We start from the raw sequence: 18,794 nt of genomic DNA on the forward strand, positions 1-18,794 counted from the left end.
GCAATCTAAATTATCTTCAATTGTGTTTTATTGTTTGTTATTCTTGCTAATTCAACCACTATTATAAACTTTTTTAATATTAAATATTAAATTTTCTTATTAACTATAAATAAGATCAATTCATAATATATAAATAAGTACAAATTTCACGTTAATTTTATAAGATTAAATTAAATTTAAAATTTAATTAAAATTAGTATAAAAATTATTTAGAATTTATTTTAATCAGAACTTGTTATTATTTCATCAATTATTAAACCATTCATAAATATCTAATTTCACACATAAATTAAAATCTCAATCTCAGCGTAAAAAACGTAAAGGATTGTATTAAAGATTTCATAGAGATAAAAATAATTAATATATAAGTAATTTTTGTAAGATGAATTTAGATTTAAAAGTCCAACTTTTAATATAAAAATAACTAATAATACAAAAAGTATTGAAATTTAAAAGGAAAACGACTAATAACAATAAATAAACTAAGGAGCAATGATTGGGGCTGGAGGGACCCATTTATGAATGGGTAAGCAGACCCATTCCCACGTGTCTTTGCTGTAGGACACCCTAAAGTTCTTAGGAACCCAGCTTTCTCCTTTCATACCTCTTTCTCTAACCATCTTCTTCTCTCTTTCCTCCACACCTTCCTTTTCTTCACTCGCTTTCTCCCATTCATTCCTCATTATGGCTTCACTCAACTCACCCCAAACAACAGCTGATTCACTTCTCCACACCCTCTGCATGTAACAATCACAACACCAACAAAACCTTTTAATTGCCAAATTATCCAACACAAGTAAAATTAAAATTACTAACTCCATTGATACCAATAATTCATGCTGTCAGTTGTCGGTTTTTTCTGTAAGTAACTAGATGATAAACATGTGCTTAATTGAAATAAAACAATTAGGCTCAAATCAAAGTCTTTATATAATGACAGAGATTACGAATGTACATCTGTATCTGCTTGGGTGGTGGCTATGCAGAAGTTTTTCTACGGTACATGTTTGGAAAGGGACGTGTACGCGGAATTACGGAGTTTCCAACCTAACTATGTCAACACGTCGTTACAATTAAATGCTTGATGCAATATGTTAAGAACATTATGCTTGATTATTGATTGCTGTACGACTCACTAAAACTGAAGCACATACCGTATTTATTTGTTTAGGATGCGTCGCTATCATTTAAGTTTCTTTTTCATTGTCATATATATGAAAAAAAGAACAACAAGAAACTCTAGTTAGAAATCAAATATCATAAGAGATTACGATATTTCATAACAATCTTTGAACTCTTGTTAGAAATAAAATATCAATAAAAGATTAGGATATTTCTTGTTAAAAATCAAATATCAATAAGAGATTAGGATATTTCATAGTTTATAAGTGGATGTAAACCTAATCTCTAAATCCTAAATCTTATATTATAAGTTGGTTTTATGAAATTAAATTAAACTTAAAATACAATTCTTAATAACTTTTTTTTAACTTTTAAAGGATTCAAACGGATGAGAACATACAAAATAATATTCTTTGATTATAAAATGAACCAACTATTAAAATTTTTAAATCAAATTACAACACTAATTACGTTTAATAAAACTACTTTATTAAATATAATTTTTTGCATGTATTAAATTTTGACAATCTAATAGTTTAAGTTAAAAGTTTTTATCGAATGAGTAAGTCTGCAGGTTTTTATAAATTTTTAAATCATTTGATAGTAATCAAATAAAATTACCCTGCTATAAAAATGTTTGATATCCAATTTTAGTTGAGATAATAAAAAAATGACTGGATTATTTAAATTTAAAACACACTAAAAGTTACCCACTTGGTTATCTCTTTAATATAATTTTATTGTGTTTATAATTTAATGAAAAGGACAATTTTTTTCTTCACTATTACAGGGGATGATTTGTCTAAAGAACATTCTTGTAGTTCCTAATCAGAAAAGGCTTTTGCAGGCCATGCCAGGAAGATTGGTTGATAAATATCAGGGATATATAAATATAACTAATTAAATATCACAAGCAAATGGAGACAGAGCAGAAGTTAATTACCTCTGCATCCTTAACCATAGGTGTTTTGAGCCCCGAAATGACTTCTTTTGCATCATATATCACTCTGACTTCTCCACTGTTTGAATCCTTCACTTGAACTGTCCTGCATAATTTAATTTCATAAGAAATGTGTCACTATAATCATCATGTGTAGCATAATATTCTTGAAAAATCAAGTCATGTGAAAGTCATTAGAGAAATTATATAAAAGAATTCTATGAAATGAATAAATTTTAAATTATAGAGATGGAAGAAGAATAAATTAATGTTGGAGTTGGAGAGAGTATACACGTACTTATCCCAATGACCATCAACTTCGTAGAGAACTTTGAATAATGATGAGTCAATGATCTTCCCTTTGATCAAGTTACGATTTCCCCCAAATCCAAAAAGCGAGTGGCTTGATGTGTATGATATTTCAGCAACAAGACCTGTCTCAGGGCACCGTATATTAACATTGCCAATCCAGTCCATCCGAGGAACTGGAAGAATTCTAATTGAAAGGTGAGGACTATTCATTTCATATGTTTCCCCATGATTTAGGAGCTTCAGCAGCCGTTTACCATGCACTTCAGCATCAATGGATGTGCCTGCATATTTAGTTTGAAATTCTCTCATGAATTTACAGACATGACTGCTGAATAAGGGGCTAGCATTTACAACTTGAAATTTGACTTGAGACAGGTTAATTAAAATACTTGTTCAAGATCATTGTGAACCAACATAAGCAATGTTTTGCATGGATTCAACCATGGCATAAGTCAGAGGAACATGTAAAGATTCCACACCCAATTTGACCATCTAGAGGAAGACTGCAAAATTATACTAGTGACATCTTAATGAAATGCAGCACTTGAAAGAATGCATTCAGTTTTCACTTTGATATCTCATTTGTAGAAGGCAGGTAAATGCCATAATGCAAAAAAATAGAAGTCTTAGTGACACTCTTTAATTTCCTCACTAGTTAAAATTCATTAGAAATTACAGAATGGTGAGTGTGACTCAACAAATAAGAAGTAAAATTCCCACAAATTTATGATTTCTAACAAATTTCAGCTAGTGATGTAGAGTTTAAAAAATGTGTCAAGAGTGTACTGCGAACATATGTTCCTTTCTTAATTCTTTCTAATATCTCGTAATTGCTCTATGAGTGGTGAGCCACAGAAATTTGCTGCATGCCGAAAACTGAAAGCTACTACAACCATTCTGTAAGTTCGTTGTCGAGACAGATTTTAGTTATTGGCTAATTAATTAGGAATTGGAAAAGAATTGTATTGCAATTGTACATTTCAGTTTTTAAATTATGAGTTAGTGTGGATTTGAGTTACTAATTGTCCTAGAAAAAGGTGAAAGATACCATGAAATTTTGGAACAGGTTGTTGCCACCATATCATTTCAATGTTTTCCTTCTCATCTGTTGCATGGAGGGCAGACACAGGAGGGTTGACAGAAACCTGCAGACACAAGAAGGTGATTATGTTATTATATCTATCACGTTCAATGAAGAGAGAGTCCACATTTGAGCACAAATTGAGAAGCAATAAGTACCTGCTCCAGTAGGACATTGAGATTGCCCTTAGAAACATGGTGCGTCTCTCCAAGAGTAGGAGTATAAGGAGCCACACCAAAAGATGAAGGGCGTGTGGTAGATATGCTCCATGCTACCACAGATGTGAACCTGTCCAGTGGACTCTGCTCACTGTTGCATTTGCTCAGCAAGTTGGAAGATGTGCAGTACACTGATTCACCATAGCATTGGAGCTGAGATTTTGGGAAATTAAACACAGGCGGCAGCTGTACACAACACAAAATACTTAAATCTGTGATCATTCATAACTAATGCCTATTAGACAGTCACCATTAAGTTAATCCACCCTCTTTGTTCATGTTTAATTTTTGGTAAAAATATCTACTCATCACCTTTGATCAATTCTCCTTTTGAATCAGATTAACTTTACTCAAAAGTTGAGTCCACTCGAAATCATTAAAGTTATCCTCTATACATGTATGACTGTACTTGTATACATTTAAGCATTAAAATTGTATTCACAAATATAATTTTGTCAGTCTTTGGTATTGCCGAAAATTATAGGCAAATGTAGTTGTTGATATAATCTAAGTTTTAAGAAATGTATCTAAATATTCATCGAATAGAATATGTTAGAGCATTGAAGCAGTGTATGTAAATTTGGTAGGTCTAGATGAAGTTGAAAGTTAGTGTAAGAGAGAACTTGCCTGGAAGTTTGTGAGATCTGATCCTGGCCGCACGTTCTTGAGTAAACCTAACAAGCGACGCAGGAGATTGGGGGCTCTATAAAACGGTTCTGCATCAGATTCGCCTTCTAATGAGAAGGGTTTGGTCAAAACAATTTTTTTAGCTTCCTTCCCCATGGCTACCTCCATCTCCACCTAACCACAATCAAACACATTCTTAATACCCTTAAACATTTACCATTATCTGTGTATAAATTAATTAAAATATGAGCAAATAGCAATGACCTTTATAAAATATTAACTGCGATATTAAATTATTTTTAAAAACTGATATATAGAAGAGAGTTTCTTGTAGCCTTCATTTTTTGACTCTTTATTTTTATTATTTAAAAATTCTATAATTTTAGTTCAATTCTTAATTTTGTATGTGTTTATTTTTTTCATATTTTAATTAACTTCTTTACAGAATATTAAATAAATAACTTCTTCTTTCTTCTTTTTAACTCCTTATGGCAATTAAAAAACAGTGACTAGAATTGGTATCAATAATATTCTACAGTATCGTGTAGTGGGAGAACGAATATCAACCTTCCTTTTTTAAGTTTCTCGTTTCGCTTTCACGTGCTATAAGGTTTTAAGGTGGTGACATGACAACCAACGCATATAATATTATAATAGCATTATATTGCGTGATTAACCAAAATGTCTACAAACAATGTAGCGTGCATTCATATGAGTACCACCAATTTGGAACAGTAAAACCACCCTTTGGAGGTGCCGGAAAACAGCATAGGAAAACAACCTTATAAAGAATCGAAACTTAATTGAATCTAAAACAGTGGATGCTGTTATTGCAATTAGTATGATATGGATGGGGTGCACACAATACAAGCATGCTCAATCACAGATGGAAATAGTTGAGAAACACAGGACATACCTTGTTGGACAGTGATTGAGGTTATGAAGAAGATGAAGAAGAAGCAGGGTTTGGCAGTGAGAAAAACTATGTATGAACTCAACTTATGGGGAGTTTAAGGATTTGATTGAACAGGGAAACAAAGTTTGTTGTTTGGGCCACTCAAAATGAGCATGCCTGAGTGTATATTAATGGGTTGGGTTTTCCCATTAAATTTTAGCCATTTTAGAAAACCTAATAGTAATCGGTGGCATTTGGGTGCTTGCAAAGATTAAGAACTTAGTTAGTTGGGAGAAAGCTTGAACAAATAAATATTCTCTCTGACTATCACAACAGTTTCAGTCAAATTATATATGTACTAATTATGTATTAGTTATCCTAAATCACACGGTTTTTAAATAATTATCACATGTAACTAAATATAATTATTCTTATTATTATTTTCACGAATTCAAATTCTAAATTCATGTTACATAGAAATTATTATTAAAACCTGGATAGTCTAAACTATCTAATTCTTATTAAATTGACAATCATACCCATTATATGAAATTTATTAAAAAATATAAAAATTTATTAATTGCACTTCATACTTTATAAGTCAACAGTAAATTTTAATCCATAAAAAATGTTAAAACACTTCGTTAGTACTCCTCTTTAATTAAGAATAATTAGAAATTCCATACTATCTTCCTTATCCTCCAATATACCCTTCTACATCCTTTTAAGAAAGTATTAAATACAAAAATTAATACATCTTAAAATATAAAGCACATTTAATATTTACTGTAAAAGTAGGATAATTATTAAGATAATATCGGAGAATTAATTATTCTCGTAATTAAATGCCTGTTCAGAAAACTTATCACCTAAAACTTGTCATTAACACGAAATTTATTTATTTATACATGTTTTAAATAGAATAATTTAATTAGTTTTCCAGATATTCCTTAAACTGTTAAACATAAATACATTTGCTTTGGAGAGTTGGAGTTGCAATATTGTGTCATTGATTATGCAACTCAGAAGTCTATCATTAAAAACATGTCTTAGGATCTAGGATTTAACCACCTTAAATTGTTATTTTCAGCAAGCCAGTTGACTCCAAAAGATTCCCGTACGTCACATACACACCTAGAAGCAGCAAGTGTGGTGGACCACTGGTAGCCTTACTAGTAATGTATCATGGAAGAAAGCAAATGAAAGGACAAAACCTACCCAGTTTGAACATTCTTGGTGGAACATATTAATACTAAAAAGACAAATGCAAGAAGTCAATAATCATGTCTTTTAACCAAGTCTAACAATTATATTTTGGACCACAACACGACAACCCAGTTGCCAGTATTCAAACTCAGAGTGCTGATATAAGAGCCAAGGAATTGAACTTGCCAACAGCTTTGGAAAAATTTATGCTGTGCCATTGATACTTTATGTTATACTACTAATTATTTCATGTATTACACATGCAGTAAGCAAGATACTTTTGGGGAATGGGGCAGATACAAGGAAAAAACTTATGATGAAGCATTACAACAAATAACTAGACCATATAAGCAAAACTTTATATGTGGAAGAAACTAGGAGTGACCCCTTACACCTGCTTACCTTTACATTACATTACACCTATTCATGATTTAATATTATATATATATATATAGACGAATAAATGTAGCGCCATACCTTATTCCCCACAAGTTACAAAGAATGTTACAAGCAACACTGCTTTGCTTTCCTTTGCTGACCAAACTAAGCTATGACATCTATCTTCGGTATCCATTGGCCAGAACAGGGATCCTCACCTTGTGCCCTCTGCTCCCTTTCATCAAAACCTCTCCAAAACTATAGGTTCCTGTCACTGACCGAACTGTCAGTGTCACGGAAAACTGTCGTGATGCACCTGCTTTGATAGTCATTGCCGGAGGGTTGACTTCAATGGCAACAGCCGGCTCCATTCTGGCTGTGATCACATAGGTTTCTTCTTCAGCAACATTTGTGACCGTGCGTGTGACAACTTGAGTTCTCACAAGATGGGAAATTGTGATAGAAGGGGTGTTTAAATTTGATGGCTTGCCCATGGCGGTGTTACATGGTGTGTGAGTGTAGTTCCTTATCTCATGAACGTCAATGCCCGGTGTTGTGCACAAGAAGCCTAGATAATCCTTGTATCCTGCAAAATTGATTAGTAAATTTCTTAGATATAGTTGAAATACACTGAGTAAAAGTTGTTTACACTGTTATCCAATCATGGAGTGCTAGTTAATTGAAAATTGAGTTCTGTAATAATGACTTTTTTTTGCTGTATTGTAATAATGACTTTAAAAATCATATTTAAGGTGATTTTACATATCATAACTACTATCATTATGCTTCGGTTTTACCCCTTGTTTTAATACTAAAATTTATTTCAGGCTCCCAATGTTTGAGTAAATAGAAAACAACTGCAGAAAGTCCCTGTCTTGGTTAAAGAAATTTAACAATCGATTTTAATTACATTTCTATCAATGTTATTTTTTTTTCAGTTTCATCGAGATTCATCAGTTGCATTTCTTGTTATCATAGTTAATCAACCATTTTTTCATTTTATAGAGATTCTTTCAAGTGAACTTCTCGTAAACAACTGAACCAGCCAAAAAATGGGTTCCAGATCATGAGTTTAACACGATTAATCAAATACTTGTATACAAGTTAATTGGGAGTTTAAACTTGGTAAGACAAAGAAATAGTTATACTAGGGAAGAAGAAATCATACCTGCATCAAAGATGAGTCCAGGGTCCAAGGCAGCTGTTGGATCAACATGTCCACTCCCATAGTCAAAAGGAGTAGCTTTGACCAGCTTCATAGCTTCTGATTCAGATGTTTGCTGTGCTAGAAGATGATTCCCTGCTCTGTCTAGAGTTGTTGATGTTGTCATCAAGGCTGATTTAATGGCAGCAGGGCTCCAATGAGGATGCTTCTGCTTTATAAGAGCAGCTATTCCAGCTATATGTGGTGCAGACATGCTGGTTCCAGATATCATGGCAAACCCCTCACCTGCACAAGAAACAAAAATTGCTATGAATTATATAATAATATATAATATATCACCAAGTTTTTCTTCTAGCTTTCTCCCCCCCCCCCCCCCCCCCCCCCTCCTTAATGCATTTATTCTTTTAATAATATGAGGAAATCCTAACACATTTTCCCACAGTTTAGAGCATCAATTAGCAGGAATTAAAATTATCTACAAGTAATCTCAAAACAAAGAGAAACCATAAACATCAGTATCTAATATTCCTATGTAGAGCATATTAGTTTGTCAGGTTTTATAGTGCAATGTACATGTTCTCTTTTTTCTACCAAGAGGGTCTCTTGTCTGGCTCGGTATCTTGTATTGTCTCAGTTATTGAGGAAATTCTCATATTATCCACATGAAAAGAAGAAAATTATTTCCGGTTCAAAGCAGCATATCTTCAATCAATCAGTTGCTCCTATGAACAAATGCCAAAGTTCAGAGATCTCTATTTTTTGCAGAACTTAGGAATTGAACCCTACACCCCAAACCTCACTAACACATACGAGCTTAAGCCCAGGTCATGAGGTTGAAAGGTATAATTGTAGGTAGAAGCTTTCAAGCAACCACAGCAAAGACAATATAGCCAAGTCATAACTTACCAACATAATTTGGCTCATCAGTTCCATTTGGACACCAAGCAGCCCAAATCAATGAACCAGGAGCTAATATATCTGGTTTGAGAAGATCTGCCTCTTGGAAGCTGAAATCCTTTATATTTGGTCCTCGAGCAGAGAATAATGCCACCTGTGGTGCAGATTTATGCAGAATAGGCATCAAACCATCACCAATTTTACCTGTACCTTCAAACCTCTTTACCCGTCCAGTCCAATCTCTTGGTGTAGTGATATTATAATAATCTATTAGGTCCTGAAAAAAAATAATTTGAAAGTACTAAATCACATGATAAATAGTGCACACTTTATGATTATAAACAAAAACAAATATTATTGATGAAAATGTAGAAAAATAAAATAAAAACAGTGGTAACTGAGATAAGTACTTGACTGTGGAATAAATTATAGGCAAAGAGAAAATGAACATAGCATTGAACTCAATGTAAACCTACATAGATATACCAGTACAGATGAGTTGATTACCTTTGAATAACTGGCATCTGTTATGAGAATCCCAGGAAGGCCGACAGGGACTGGATCAAATTTTGTTCCTGGAGAAACATTTTCAACACAAAGAACAAACCCAACTGCACCAAGGGCCTTTGCTGTTGCTGAAACTCTCTTGATCGATGCAGTGCCAACAACAAAATTGAAGGAATAACCACAGAGAAGAATATTGCCCTTTATCAAGTTCTTGTTTAAAAGTTCTGGTCTCTGGCAATCTGTGGGGCTGTACTTCATAACTGAAGAATCTAGCAACACATCATTTGCAGCAACCAATGTGTATGTTTCGTTCAAATGTGTGGAAGCTGTACAAGCCATTATGCATATTTTAGCAATATAGATTTGGTATTGAATATTTATAGTGTACATGAGGATCTAAAATAAATCAACTGTTAACATCAATATATCTGATTTGACAATGCTATGTAAGCATAAATTTACACAACACTGGAGAGACCTTATTTCTTGAACGAAATTTGCTTTGCAACCTACGTTGCATTAATAACTAAACCCCATACAACAAAACAAACCTAATATGTATACAACTCTACCACATTTCATATTATAAAGTAAACAATAAATTGTAAACAATAACTTTATAAAATCGTAAACAATAACTTATTATATCATTTGGAAATACTCACTGCTTCTATAGACAACTAGTACATGATGAACATATACATCCTCAGTCACCAAAAGATATGTTGAAAAGCACCTAGCAATGTCAGTACAATTTACCTCGGCTATTAAATATTCTATTTACTATATTCAACTTAAATTGAAAAATAATTTACAAACCAAATAACAGAACATGTTTTGTTGCACGCACTTTTAATTAAGGGATGAGTTGTCTCACTAATATGCATTGAACCATTTAAGGTGAAAGATAATCAGGAATCAACATATCTGGTCTATATTTAATAAACCAAACTTCATTGAAAGAATACTGAATACCAAACATTTTCATTCTGACTACTACTCTAATTTAACAATTAAAGCTAGCTAGTAAATGCATTTTTCCAATTAAAGTAAAGGAGGGATATGACATACCTAAGTCCCAAGGAGGACATTTCTACACTTGGAAATGATTGATGTCACACAGAAGAAAAAGACAATACAATTACCTTGTTCTTATATTCTTTTAGTGGTAACGAAGAAAACAAAGCTAGAGATAAAGTGAAGCAATAACAGAAAAAAGATCAGTTTTCTCGAAAATGTGTTTTTGTTTCTTTCCTTTTTTTTTCAAATTCAGAAAGGGAAACTTATTTTTGTGTTCCCATCAACTAAAAAGGAAAATTTCTTCTCACAAGTCTCGATAATCAATCCATACCATAACTCCTGACTATCAATATCAATCCATCAAAAAGAATAATAATCTGAAAATACAGAGTAAGAATTCGGAAAACTCACGTGATAACCCAATTCCAGCTAAGGTTTTTCCATTTCCAAGGATCAGATGGTTTTTATATCTACGATCATCAATTGCAGCTGCTACCGATGCTATCCATGGACTATATGAAATCAGTGTCTTCGGAAAAGGACCACCATTTCCAGCAGCCTGTGCGACAAATACACCAGCTTTCACAGCTCCAAGAAGAGTAGCATCAAAAGGGTTCAAGAAGCTAGTTCTGGTGGCTGCTGGAGGACTGTTGGGTCCAACTGAAAGGCTGAGTATATCCACTCCATCATATACAGCCTGTAGATACTCAAATTTTGTAAATTATAATTTGAGATAGAAACAAACAGCAAAAAATGAGATTGCTGGGACAAGTTACTGAATTTTATATTGAATGTTAAGATTTACATCAAAATAAAAAGTGCAGCTGCAAGGTGCACTAATATACACTCATAAGAAATCTAGTGTGAACATATTGCCTGGGTGGGAGGTAGGGACTATTACATGAATTCGTAAGTTAATGTGTGTGTGCGTGTGTATAATATTCTTGTATACCTGATCGATTGCAGCAACTACATCTGCGACATACCCTCCAAACAGTCTATAAAGTGCCTTGTACACAGCAATCCTGAAAAAGATACACCAAATCTTTAGTGCAATAGAACGAATTGTAGTTTCCAGTTTTAAAACAACCAAGGGTATTATTGTTCCTCACCTAGCACGAGGGGCCATCCCACTGGCTCTCCCAAATTCGTGGCCATGCATTCTCACAGGAATTCCATTATTTCCAGCTGCAATAGATGCCGTATGACTTCCAGGAGACGACAAAGAAAAAACAGAAAATCATTAAAAAAAAAGTTATCAAATAAAAATATATATGGCTTTAGGCATAATGTTGTCATTGTTAAAACTATCCATTTCAAGTGCTTCAAAGAAAAAGAATGAAGAACTAATGTTACTTTCTTATTATTTGCTCATAAAAAGGATTGAAGGAAATGACACATTTTGATATCTTTCAATCCTGTAGAAAGGGAACATGAGAAGAATTCCTAGGGAAGAAGTTCATAAATAAAAAAGGCGGCAGGGCCTAACCTTCCATGCCCATCACCATCTAGAGGAGACGCAAAGTCAATTGTGGGGTTGAATGCCCCAGCAGCTATTGCAGCTTGAGCAAAATGCTGTGCTCCAACAATCTTCCCATTGCAGTAACTTCTCTTAGTATCCGGATCAGCTTCACATTTTCCTCTATATTTTGGAACTGGCCCATATGGCTCAGCATTATGAGTTGCAAAACTTGGGTGATGAGGATAGATCCCTGAGTCCACAAATCCAATGACAATGTTTTCTCCAGCCCTATCAAAGCCACCTCCAGTTGGCCAAACCCCAGTTGGAAGCCCTAAAAATTGTGGGGTGTGTGTTGTAAGTTTCCTCACTTTCCAGTCCCTCTCAACAGATTTCACTCCGGGAGCACGTCTTAGAGTTTCTGCCTACTAATATAAAGGGATAGCATATCGAAATTAGAGTAAGGAAATGAATTCAAAATATGTTAGTCAGCTTATAAAGAATAATAAAAGGATAAAAGAAGACTTCACCTGTTCCGGTGAAATATGAACAGCAAACCCATTTATAAGATGTCGATAGCTATAGAGTTTCTGGTATGTCCCTTCCTCAAACAGCAACCCAAGCAGCATGTCATGTTTTTTCTCAAGATGGCGAGCATAAGAAGTAACCAATTCACTGGAAGAAGTTTTAAATAGTATAAAAGGTGAGCAACCACACTATCCAGTATCCATCTCTTGGTTCATCAGATACTAGAAGAGAAAAATAACAGTCAAATTTATTTTTTTTCGGTAAAATGAAAATTACTGCTCAAAACAGAGTGGGGTGGTGATCATTGCATTATTTTCCTCGAAAACGAAGAGAGAGAAAAGGCAACATCTATAAATAAATTGTTCGCAATCACAAATTAGCCTACACAAGAAAGATAAATATCTCTACTTCTCAAATAATTCAGGTTTCCAACAAAAAATTATATGAGCAATAGTTGAATTGAACAGTTAAACCATTTACTTTACCGTTCATACTTCTTAAGAGGGTCTAAAATAAATTTATTCGAGAAGAAATTAAATAGACTCTTCAAAAATCTATTGACATGTTCACCTCAGCTAAAAACAAGTCCAATCAAAGGCTCAAAAGGAGATTTTAGTGAAGAGAGAAACAACTCAAAGGAAAGTCTCTAAGTAGTAATCACAAAAAAGAGTAGAGTGGAATGTATACAAGTACCTTTCGGAATCAATCTTCTCATCAGATTCCACTGCAGTAGCTTCAAACCCATCAATACCTCCAGTGTAACTTATGATAGGCTCACCTTCAACAGTTACTATGTAAATCTCAGCATCCCCGTAAACCAGAAGTGCCGATACAACAACCAACACACACCCAAACACCAACAATCTCATTTTCACTAACCAATCCCCAACTCCAATAGCTTACAAGATCTGTGTTAGGTCCAGTCAATGCCAAGCAGTTAGACAAAATGGTAACTAAAAAATTACTAAATAGAAATCACAAGCTGGTTCCATATCTAAAACTAAAACAACCCTTTTGAAATTTGGGCTCAAAGCAACAAACTTTACCAATGTCCACTCACTCTGATCCAAGTAGCCAGCAGTTGCTCTCTCACATAAACTGGAAGCAGAGAAAAAACCAAAAAAAAAATAACACGAGATGGTGAGAACAAAGTAAGAATAAGAATGAGTAATGAAGAAGAGGAAGCAAAGAATCAGTGTGAGGGAGAAAAGCAGAAGAAGATGGAATCAAAGAGAAAAGTGAAAGGGCATGGTTTGCACACGTACTTGACTTGATTCACATACACGCCAATGCACTCAGTCATTCATTCACATTGCGGTGATCAGTGATCTAACCGTCAGTGTTGAACCTGAAAGCCATGGAAGAAGAAGAAAAAGAAGAAGAAGAAGAAGAAGAAGAAGAAGAAGAAGGTGGTGAGTGAAGAGTGAGAGTGTTAGGGTTTGGTTTATTTGTTTAATTGAATGTCAATGGAGTGAAGTAAGAGCATCATGGCTGATCTTGAATCATGATGCAGGGAAGTAATATTAATATTGATGTTAGTATTATTAATAATTAACTTTCATTGTTTATCATTATTATTGGAATCATTTTGTTTGCGTTGTTCTGATTTTAATGAATATAATCAAAAAAATGTGAGTGTGTTTTTTTTTTACTTTTAGAAAATTTGTGAGGTTGCGGTTCTGCTTTGTTCGCAAATTAATAGTATTAAATAAAAGGTGGGAAAGGGGACATTCGCGCGCAGGCTGTCGGAGGCGGTTGAGGTGAAAGGACGATATTGCCCTTCACGTTTGGTGGCGTTTACGCGTGTCCGAAATCATAGGGATGGGAAAAGGGATGTGTATTCATTATTGCTTCTATTATTATTATTATTATTATTGAAATTTTTCATTTCTATTATTAGACTGATATATCCATTTATTAAATTTGAATCTTTTTACTGGTTTAGTAGTGGAAATTTGAGTCATTTATTATAGACTTTAAGTTAAAAGAATACTGTTTTAATAGTAAACAATTGTTGAATGATACATAATAATTTTTATTAAGGATTATTTATGATAAAAGAAAAAAGTGTTTATGAATTTCAGCCAAAACTATTTTATTTTTCATAAATGAAATAATTTCATCTCCTATTTTCACTTAGTTCAATTAAAAAAGTTTAATGGTCATAATTTAAGCATAGAGGTTTAAGAAGATAAATTATTTGAGTGGAAATTTTGAAATATTTTGCAGTAACATGTTATCTAAAAACATTGAAATTTTATAAAAATAATTAGATTACATAAAAATTAAATTTAATAATAATTTGAAATTTCTTATAATTTTAAATTTATGTGTTTTCTTACATATTTTCAAATTGATGTGTTTTTATATTTTTTTCATAAATTGATTTTGTTTAGAGACATTGTTGGAATATATACTTTTTTATTCATGTTAATTAAGGTTTTTTATTATAGTTTATCACATTTTTTTATTTAAATTTAATTTAAATTATTTTTTGTTTTTGTAAACTACTATTATTTTTCATTTATTTTCTTGGTTAATAATAGAGATATTTTTTTCAAATGTGAATATATTTGTTTGATTGATCTTTGTCATTTTTTCCATGTCTATGATGATTATTATCGTTTTATTATCGATAATGTTATTTGTTATTAATAATTTATTATGATTTATTTTCAAATGTTAATTGATCAAATTCAGAAAATATTAATTAAGATTTTTTTTCTCAATGTTAATTAAAAAATTGTTGACTTTAATCTAAAAAAAATTGACAAAAAAAAACTCAATAAAAAATCATGAAACTAACCTCAATCAACATTACCCTAACTAATTATAGTTGACATTAACGAACTGACTCAAATAAAATATTTAAAAGATAAATAATTTAAAATAAAAGTAACTCAAATTCAATATATATTTAATATTTTTAAATATTTTATAAATTATGAAATTTTCTATCTAAAACCATTGTTAAAATATTTTCTACTAATAATAATACATTTTCAATATGAAATCATGAGTTTGTAAAAAAAAAATTAAATTAGAGACATTTTAAAGACTAATTTTTTTTTAATTACAAAATTAGTTTCTATTATTATTAAATAGTTTTTAAATTGATATCTAATTAGTTACTAAAGTTTTAACTACGATTATCTTTAACTACCAATTATTTAGATTATAAATTTGATAGCAAAAATTTTTGTAGTTAATTATATACTAATTTAGAAATTAATTAACAATAATATAAACTAATTTAGAAATCAAATTTTTTTAAAAAATTGTGTTTAATTTAGTTATATTACTGTAACTAATTAGTTTTTTTTATCTAAAATTGGTTTCTATTTATGTTTTCTTTAGTGATATATTATTTTTTTTCTTAAAATTTGTAATATTGTAATTTATTTTTTAATGTTAAGATTAAGGTCATCTTGAAATTAACAAAAAAAAATATAGAAATGATTTTTTTATCTTAATAATTAAACCTTTTAAGAAATTGACATCGAATCCCAATGAGATTTATTCTGTCTAACTAAAAGCATTATTTTATTTTGATTTGTTGCTATCAATATTAGTTTATATTAATATTACTTTAATCAGTCATCAGTCAGACCTTCATCTCATCTCACTTCATCATTTCATTACGCGTACATGAATTCCCCTTTAAATTGATGGGAAACATTAATTAATAAAAAAGGTTCCCCAACTCCAAATCCTAGCACCTTAATAAATAAATAAATAAATGTTGGGAATTTTATGTTTTGTCATTACTATAATGTGATTTTGATTACCTTCGTGAATTTGCAAATTAAACAATGAGGAGTGTAATCATGGTATATTATCTAACTTTCTCCATGTGAACGTTTCATGAACATTTATTATTTAATAATCTTCAGAGTCAAAAGGAGAGTTTAGGTGAGTGGACTCAAACAAAACTTTAATTATGAATAATAGAAAAAGATATAAATGTTGTGTGATGTTAGCTTGATTATGTGCTTGGAAACTTTAAGGAAATTGAATGAATGTAGGAAAAAATATTAATATAGTTAAATTTAGATGACAAATGATCATTTTAAAAATATAAAAAGTAAATTTAATTTTTTAATAAAAAAAAAGTACTAATGTGATTAAAAGGGTAAAAAGTAAAAGTGAGAATAGTGTTTTTTGAGAAAAAAGTTTTATATAATAAAGAAAATGCAGAAACATTATGGAAGCAACGAGGATGGTGCAGTTGTCTTTAGGAATTAATAGAGAATTTTGACATGGAGCAGTTGCTAAGTGTTATCTTGTCTTCTGCCACAGAAATGTAACTTGCCATGTTTTTGTGATACACATGTATCTCATGTCTCCATGCTCTGCTTTTCATTCTTCTCCCTTTATGTTGTGTAATTAGTGGCTATGTATGGCATCCATTTCTTTTATATAAACATGGATTCGTGATATTACCCAAAAATATTTGTTTTACAAGTTCTATTTTGTTTTCTCACACATTAGTGTTTTTCAAGATTGAAATTGAAAGATAGTGTGTTTTTAGGTCATGTTGTTTTTCAATATAACTCAAACCTATAAATTGGAAAGAATAAATATATGGTTTGTTGTATATTTTGATATATATATTTTTTTTATTTGATAATTATAATATGTTCATGTAGAATCGAATATTTAATACTCTTGGTCTTTAAGTTTTGGTCTCTATCTTTTGGATTTTGATTTTTTGATATTTAGAGTTTCTATCTCTCGGTTTTGTAGTAGGAGTATATGTTATTTATACTCTCACGCTCAATGTAGTTATAGTTTGAGTAAAGAAAATATATATGAGTAATAATAAGTCACAAATTAATTACTTTTAATTTTAGAGTGTTTATCTATTTATAGTTATTGTATTTGGTTTATACTATACGGATAAGTAAGTTAGGCTGACCCAAATGTATCTAATAATAATGATTTTATAAGTTGTTTAATGTTCAATCTTTATTAATTACATTGTTGAATAATTGAACCTAAATTAATCATAAATTTAGCAGAGATGTCAAGATGTCAAATATGATTTCAACACTAGAAAATTGACTCTCAAATTCAATGAAGCAACCTATGAAATTAATTGGTTGGAAGAATATAAATAATAACAAACCAAAAGATATGTTATGTTTAGTGTAATCTTACTCCATGTAATTTAACTTTTAAGTTATGTATTACTTTACAAAGTGTATTGTTCTTTGAAAAGTGATGATACTTTGACATCAAAAAAATGATAAAATACATTCATTTGACAACATTACAAGATAAAATATTCATTCATATTTTAATTTAAAATATTAATATATATTATTATATTATTAAAATTTGTGATATTTCTATACTTTTTCACATCTAATAACCATAATCTGTATGAAATATCAAATTTAATATATAAACATAATACAAATGTTTACAACTCTTTCATATAATGTTTCAAAACATCTCTTTCTTCATAAGACGTTGAGTATTCACATAAAATTTCAGCTTCTCGCCGAGAAACTCTATCACTTGTAACATCATTTGTTCCCGTGAAAATACACGATCATCACATATTAAAGAAAACAACCACAAAACAAAACAAATGGCAGGTTAGATATTTTTAAAACTTGTAATATAAATATAACTTTAAACATCTACATAAAACCATCAATTTTCATGCATTTCATATAACCATCAAGTGTCTATCAAAAATTCAAAATTCATTTTTCTCATGTCCGACTTCTACTGACTCACAACACATGGACACTTGACTCTACTTCCGGAAGATTCGTGTATTGAACTTAGCATCCATAGACCTGCACATGTCATACTACTCGCTATGAAATCCAAACAGTCATGAGCATACTCATCTCAATTTCTCATAATCTCATATGACAGGGTGAATCCATTTGATATGCTCTGATCAGTTCTTTCAAACCTCACACTCAGCCAAATGGACCTCCCTCGACTCTCACCAACATCTATGTGATTTCATTATATCAGTAGAGTCAAGATTGTCTCATTCACAGGATACTCACAGATATATACACCCTAATAACAATCTCAACACGATATTTCCTTTCCTGAAAAATACTATGTTTTGATTCACTTACACACCATTCCACATCTCATGTAACACATCAATGCACCATTCAATCACATCATATTTTAAATTTTTCTAAACAATTGAATTATATCTCAAAAATCATTGAAACACATAATTAAGTTCCTTTAATTATATTTTTAAATAAGATTTAGTTTTTTCGCTTAAAAACAATAAGAAATAATACATTATACTTTTAAAAGCAAAAAAAAATAAAATAAAAAATAAGTCTTTTTACAGAGATTCTAGCTTGAGCGAGAATTTCTCGCTTGAGCGAGAATCAAGCTGAGAACACCTAGAATTTCATCCCAGGTCTCGCTTGAGCAAGGAGAGCACCTCTTT

The 18,794-nt window shown here is 31.3% G+C and overlaps 2 protein-coding genes across 3 annotated transcripts; both read right to left on the reverse strand.

Moving 5' to 3' along the window:
- Window positions 1-387: 387 nt before the first annotated feature.
- Window positions 388-5,517, reverse strand: LOC137807253 (oxysterol-binding protein-related protein 4C-like). Its single transcript, XM_068607772.1, has 7 exons — window positions 5,217-5,517; window positions 4,301-4,474; window positions 3,614-3,859; window positions 3,423-3,519; window positions 2,361-2,655; window positions 2,066-2,168; window positions 388-737 (listed from the first exon to the last, which is right to left on the reverse strand). The coding sequence occupies exons 2-7, from the start codon at window positions 4,466-4,468 to the stop codon at window positions 483-485; spliced, it is 1,164 nt and encodes a 387-aa protein (XP_068463873.1). The 5' UTR covers window positions 4,469-4,474; window positions 5,217-5,517; the 3' UTR covers window positions 388-482.
- A 1,077-nt stretch (window positions 5,518-6,594) lies between these two features.
- LOC137807254 (subtilisin-like protease SBT2.5) lies at window positions 6,595-14,035 on the reverse strand. 2 transcript variants are annotated; one of them, XM_068607774.1, is made up of 12 exons: window positions 13,621-14,035; window positions 13,416-13,453; window positions 13,049-13,263; window positions 12,358-12,502; window positions 11,858-12,252; window positions 11,481-11,576; window positions 11,321-11,393; window positions 10,780-11,065; window positions 9,349-9,674; window positions 8,851-9,118; window positions 7,948-8,229; window positions 6,595-7,365 (listed from the first exon to the last, which is right to left on the reverse strand). In XM_068607774.1, exons 3-12 carry the CDS (start codon window positions 13,222-13,224, stop codon window positions 6,959-6,961), a joined length of 2,454 nt encoding a protein of 817 aa, XP_068463875.1. In that variant the 5' UTR covers window positions 13,225-13,263; window positions 13,416-13,453; window positions 13,621-14,035; the 3' UTR covers window positions 6,595-6,958. The 2 variants fall into 2 exon arrangements, with proteins under 2 accessions (XP_068463875.1, XP_068463874.1); XM_068607773.1 differs by having other exon boundaries at window positions 13,402-13,453; window positions 13,621-14,023.
- Window positions 14,036-18,794: the final 4,759 nt, after the last annotated feature.

The sequence above is a fragment of the Phaseolus vulgaris genome, chromosome 3 (assembly GCF_000499845.2).
Source record: "Phaseolus vulgaris cultivar G19833 chromosome 3, P. vulgaris v2.0, whole genome shotgun sequence".
In the NCBI taxonomy this organism is placed as follows: Eukaryota; Viridiplantae; Streptophyta; class Magnoliopsida; order Fabales; family Fabaceae; genus Phaseolus; species Phaseolus vulgaris.